The sequence below is a fragment of the Miscanthus floridulus genome, chromosome 8, assembly GCF_019320115.1.
Source record: "Miscanthus floridulus cultivar M001 chromosome 8, ASM1932011v1, whole genome shotgun sequence".
Classification (NCBI taxonomy): Eukaryota; Viridiplantae; Streptophyta; class Magnoliopsida; order Poales; family Poaceae; genus Miscanthus; species Miscanthus floridulus.
Window position 1 is genome coordinate 41766147 of NC_089587.1, and position 5723 is coordinate 41771869.

The following is a 5723-nucleotide window of genomic DNA, read 5'->3' on the forward strand; positions in this document are numbered from 1 at the left end:
TCATCACTTGGAGTAGTGCTACCTATCTCATAATCATCTTGATAAACTAGGTTAGCACTTAGGGTTTCATCAATTAACCAAAACCAAACTAGAGCTTTCAGACCTCAGTAAAAATAACAAAAACGTAGCTGTTTGCGATGACAAATATGTAAGCGCGTATAAAGATGGAAAATGGAGGAGTGAGATCTCTAAGGATAGCAAAAGTTAAAAATCCCCCAAAAACAAGGGAGACCAAAAAAAAGATCGAGAGAACCTTAGCTAAGAGCATCTCTAAGAGTTTGTCAAATTTTATCTGGCAAATCTTATGATTTGCCAACTCCTAAAATTATATGTCAAGTAAAAAAACAATCCATCTTCAAAAGTGTCATTTTTTACTTGGTAAAATAAAAAAACTCGTTAACAAAATGAAGAGGCCCGCTAAACGAACGAAGAGCCCCGCTAAGCGAACGAAGAGCTCTGCGCGGGTATATTTGCGCGCGCGGAGGAAAGATTTGTTAAGTTGTTTTACTAAACTATTAGAGACTATTTTTTATTGTTTTGCCAAAATTATATGGATACCGAGTTGAGATAGCAGAGATGCTCTAACATGGCGACCGGCGACGAGGCGGAGACGGCGTCGCCGGCGTCGGAGGAGGCGAGGGACTGGTCCGACATGACGCCGGTGTGCCTTGACGAAGCGTTCTCGCGGCTGGCGCTGGAGGACCTGTGGCGCGGCGCCATGGCGTGCTGCCGCTCCTGGCGGGACGCCGCGCGCTCACGCCCGGGGCTCTTTGCGGTGCTAGACCTCGAGCTCGGGTTTGCTGAGTCCACACCCGGAGCCGAGGCGGCAGCGTGGTGGACGCCCGCCTTCCAGCGCCGCGTCGACGCCATGCTACGCTCCGCCGCCACTCTCGCCGCGGGGGAGCTGTGTGAAATCCATGTCCGCCACTGCTCTGACGACGCGCTCGCCTTCGCCGCCGAGAGGTGCGTTGGATCTTTGATTTGTTAGAATTGATGCCTCATGCCTGGAGGGTGTGGCGTGCCCCCCCGGCCTCACGCCCTCACACAAGGAAATGTTTTAGCAACATTGGTGCTTTTCTTTCAGCATGTATATTGGTAGTTCTACTGCAATTGAAGATCCACATGACTTTTTAAAAGAATCAGATTATCTGGAATGATGCATATGCAACTGGATGTGCGTCGCTAAGCAAAATTTCTGGTTAAGTTATTTTAATTGCGGATGCAATTTTATGTGTGTATCTTTGTGCTTTGAATCTGTGGATTCTTCCTTGTCTGCTTGTGGTCTCGAAATTTTGTCTTTTCATACAAAGTAGTGAATTCCTCATTCATGTGATGGTAATGGTCTGCTGCATACTCTCATTTCATGTCTTTTTAGGCAATGGCTTGCTAGGACTAATGAATTGACAGAAGTTTATATGGTAGTTTGAAGTGAACTGAACTAAAGCAAAGAGGGATATCTTTGAAATGGAATACTTCAAGGATGCTGAGCCTATGGTTGTGTTTTATTGCTCTAAAAGGATGGTGCTACAAATGTTTGTATGTTATTCTGAACATATGACAGATTTGAGATAGATGTGCACTGAAGATTCTAGTAATATTCTTCCTATGGAGAAAGGGGACCATCTTCTCCAAAATCTGAGCATCCAAACCATGTTGGGTGTTGAGTTGCTATCATTTCAAGGAACTAAAATGTTGGGTTTTGTCTTGGCTCTTTTTAAAAAAGCGAAGGAACTTAAACAAGAAAAAATAAGCATAATTTCTTCCAAGTAATGCATTTTCAGGTATAAACTCGAAACCAGCACATATATTCAATTTTATACAAGCTGATTGAAACATGTTTCTAGGAAAAAGATCTTCTGAACTAGCCATTCAGAATGTACAGCTTTTAGGATTGTCTTCTGGGAAACAATTTCGGGATTGTATTCGACAATTACGAGCCTTATCACGACACAATAGTCACATATGTTCTTGATTTAAGCTTGCTAGGATATTGCTCTTTTGTTTTAATCTTTTCTTGTTTTCCATGGTTGAGTCATGACACTTTGATCTGGTAGAGTCGGATTCATACAAGTCAAACCCAATAGTCTCCCTTCTTGAAGGATCTGATAGATTGAATCACAGTTTGATCTATTAAAGTTGAGTTCATTAAAGTTGGATTCATGCAAGGCAATCCAATAGAGTCTCTATTATTGAAGATTTTCATAGATTGTGGCTTGCAAGTCTCTTTTCCGGGGCTTCCTTTATACAACAAATTCAAGACTTGTATACAAGGCAACAAAGGATTTGGTGCTTTGTGTGTGTGTGTGTGTGTTCTGGAAAAGACACTTCGCCTCTTTCCTTTGAATTTCTCTCTTAATGAAATGACACATAGTTCTCCTGTGTAGTTTTGAAAAAAAAAGAGACTTGTATCAAGTTAACACAATCAAATTGTAGCAGTGTGCACATGTTGTTTTTTGACTGAAAGAATTGAAATGCAGTATTGAAGAATTTGCTTTGTTTCCTGTGGACCAAATTACAGTTCAGGTCCAGTGTTCTTAAGGCATCACCTAGATCACAAGATGCTCGCTGGGGGCAAGGCATGGCCCACGTCTAGAGGGAAGAGGGGCCAGCCATGGAGAAGAAGGAACATGAGGCATACTAGCAGGATAGACAACTATCTTTACTCCCGGTACAGATCCACCCTTCCTCAAATGTGGTGGTGACCATTTCCTTGGGGGGGGGGGGGGGGGGGGGGGGGGGGGCTCCATTTGAATGGCTGGAAGGGGTGATTCGTCACTTGGCGTGGGGGATCATCTGGGAGAGAGGCAGAGAGGGTAAGTGTTTTGTGGGAGACGGAGGGGAGGTCTTTGTGGGATGCTGGCTTGGGTTGGGCTTTAGTAGGCTAATGAGCTCATTTGTTCCTATTGTTATGACCTGGAGGGGCATATTTTCTTTTTCTTCTCTGATTTATTCACCTTCCCGCATCGCCTTAAGAACCTAGGTGATAAGAGGGTGGTGGGTCACCACACCTCGCCTTAACGCTTTAAGAACATTGCTCAGGTCACTTCAATAGGTGGTTCAAGTAGTATGTCCAGAAACTTGAAAAGTAGATATTAACCTGGACTACCACACAAGTGTACAGGCCTGAGATACAATGCATCTTTTTCTGCTGTAATATACGCATATTCCATTTGTTACAAGGTTTAGACTATCCTGGGGGGGCTTGTTATATGAATCGTGTGATTGTGAATGAAAGTTTCAGTAGTTTTATAATATGTTCTGGGAAAAGAAAGACATCAATATGCACAAAAGTATCTAAATTGGTATTGCTTTATTATATTCACAACAAAGCAAATTTAACATATGTTATTATTATAAGATTTTTGTGTAAATACAATGGTATCTGTTTAAATACTGGTACCTCCTTTCTAGTTTTCTTTTTTTGTGGTGAAACCAATAATTGTTTTCTTTTTTATGTCATATGAGAAACACAGAGTTATCTCAATTGATTTAAAGTAACATGGGTCAAATCCTGCGTAGCTAGCTATTTTAGATTGACCCCTCTTAGTTGTACATCTGTTCTAGCTTGTTGACTGTTCTTGTTGGGAATGTAACCTCAGTAACAGGTCCGTATACCTAGAGTAGTTCCTAGTGCCCCTTTTTGTTTGGCTTTTGCTTGCTCCATGAGTGAGTCATTCTGGTTCTATTTCTTTTGCTTGATTTTTTTTTCATTGTGATGAGTTAGGTACTCTTTTTACCATTTTTTCTTCACTTCAATTGAAAGTATTACTCTCTTTTTCCACAACGGCATAGCCAAATTCCATTACTTGACAGCAACGAAATTACAAGAGTTTGTTGCAAACGAAACATAAAAGCCTAGCAGAAGGCACATTGGAATGAACATGCAGGGTTCATCCAACTGGCACCACGTAACCAACCCACAAGCGTTTAACATCGCCAACTACGAAATTGAAAGTATTACTCTGAGCTCTTAAGTGACTTAATCATGTGCAGGTCTCCAAGACTTAGTATCCTTTCCATCAAAACTAGCCCGGCAGTAACTGATCGATCGATGCTCACTGTCGGAGCATGCTGCCCCATGCTTACAGAATTGGACATCAGCAACTGCTATGAGGTTTCATACAAGTCACTAGAGGTGATTGGCCAGAGCTGCCAGAACCTCAGGGTCCTCAAGCGCAACATATTCCACTGGATCGATCCATCAGAGCATGTCGGAATAGTTCCTGAGGGCTACTTAAGAGAATGCCCCGAAGATGGTGACAGGGAAGCCATTACAATATCCAAGTTCATGCCAAAGCTGAAACATCCTGAACTGAGGTTCTCAGAGTTGACCGCTGTCGGCCTCAGCTCTATCCCTGAAGGATGCAAAGACCTGGAGGTTCTGGACCTGTTTGGCTGTGCAAATCTTACAAGCCGGGGAATAGACCAGGCTGCTGCTAATCTGAAGAATCTGGTGACGCTAGTGAAGCCCAACTTCTACATACCTCGTTCCTCCTTCCACATGGGGAGGTACGGCCACTGGCAGTTATACGACGAGAGGTTCCAGACAAATGTATTTCAGATATGATTATAGTCTCAGGCTATGCCTCAGGTCCTTTGACCTATATGATTTAGATTGTGTGTATGTGGGCGCAGATAATAGCAATAATGTGTGGTTTGAATTGTTTCTCTGGATAACATTTTGTACAGATATGGTTGTGCTCCAGTTATTTGAAGAGTAGTACGTTGGTCAATATACCTTATTGCCTATATAGGCTTGCAAGAGATGTTTTAGTGGATATTTTGTCGTCCCAGAAATCAAAACGACATTTTGAACGAGGAATTTTCTGGACGAAAACTCGCCAACGATCAGTTCATAGCATCTTAGTTCTTGGTGAATGGTCCATTTGTCTTATCCCTATACTATTGTGCTTTGGATCATCCTGGAATAATGCCATAACCTGTGCTCCACGTAGCATGGTTTGCTTAGTCGATCCTGATTGTAAGGCATCTTTCGTGCTTGGGTGTCATCTTCCTGGCCCTATGCTGCACCCGACTGTGACCGCTCGATGCCGTTACCAGAATACCAGCCATGTTCATGTCATCTGCACCACAATCCGATGCGTTGTTTCGCATCACCTTTCGGCCAGTTGGGATCTGTCTGACTATTTGCATCTTCTTCATTTTTTTGATATATGACTATTTGCATCTTTTGTAGCAGTCTAGCAGATGACGCTACAGAGAGGGGCTCCAATTCTAATCTAATCCCAAAAAGTATTCCTGCTGAACTGAGGGCACTCGCTATGGTATAAGCTAGTTGTAAGCCAACTTCTTTAATAGTGATAACTTTTAGCATATAGCTCATAACATGAATAGTCCCACATAACATTCTCACATGTTCTTGGATATGTGTATGAGCCTAGCTCTTAATCAAGAACTAGCTTTTCTCTCCCGTCTATTAAAATATGAAAGAATGCTTAGAGCTAACTTATGGAAGTGTTCGGCTGGTATGGATTATATTACTGTTTATGCTGGAAAACACTGTTCATGCTGGAATGTTGTGAGAGAAAAATACTGCTCCGGCTGGAAAAATAAGCCGAACAAGCCGGCTTCTTTCCCAGCCGAACACAACCATATGTAGCATGTTCGGTTGGCTGGTTCGTAAAGAAGTACTGCTGGCTGGTTTGTGTGAGAGAAAAATATTATTCTAGCTAAAAATTTACGATCGTTTATGATAAGCCACA

The 5723-nt window shown here is 42.4% G+C and overlaps 1 protein-coding gene across 1 annotated transcript; it reads left to right on the plus strand.

Annotated features, from left to right (window-relative positions):
- Positions 1-557: 557 nt before the first annotated feature.
- On the plus strand, positions 558-4818 carry LOC136471754 (F-box protein SKIP1-like). Its single transcript, XM_066469507.1, has 2 exons — positions 558-963; positions 3994-4818. The coding sequence occupies exons 1-2, from the start codon at positions 587-589 to the stop codon at positions 4565-4567; spliced, it is 951 nt and encodes a 316-aa protein (XP_066325604.1). The 5' UTR covers positions 558-586; the 3' UTR covers positions 4568-4818.
- The last annotated feature ends 905 nt before the right edge of the window (positions 4819-5723 follow it).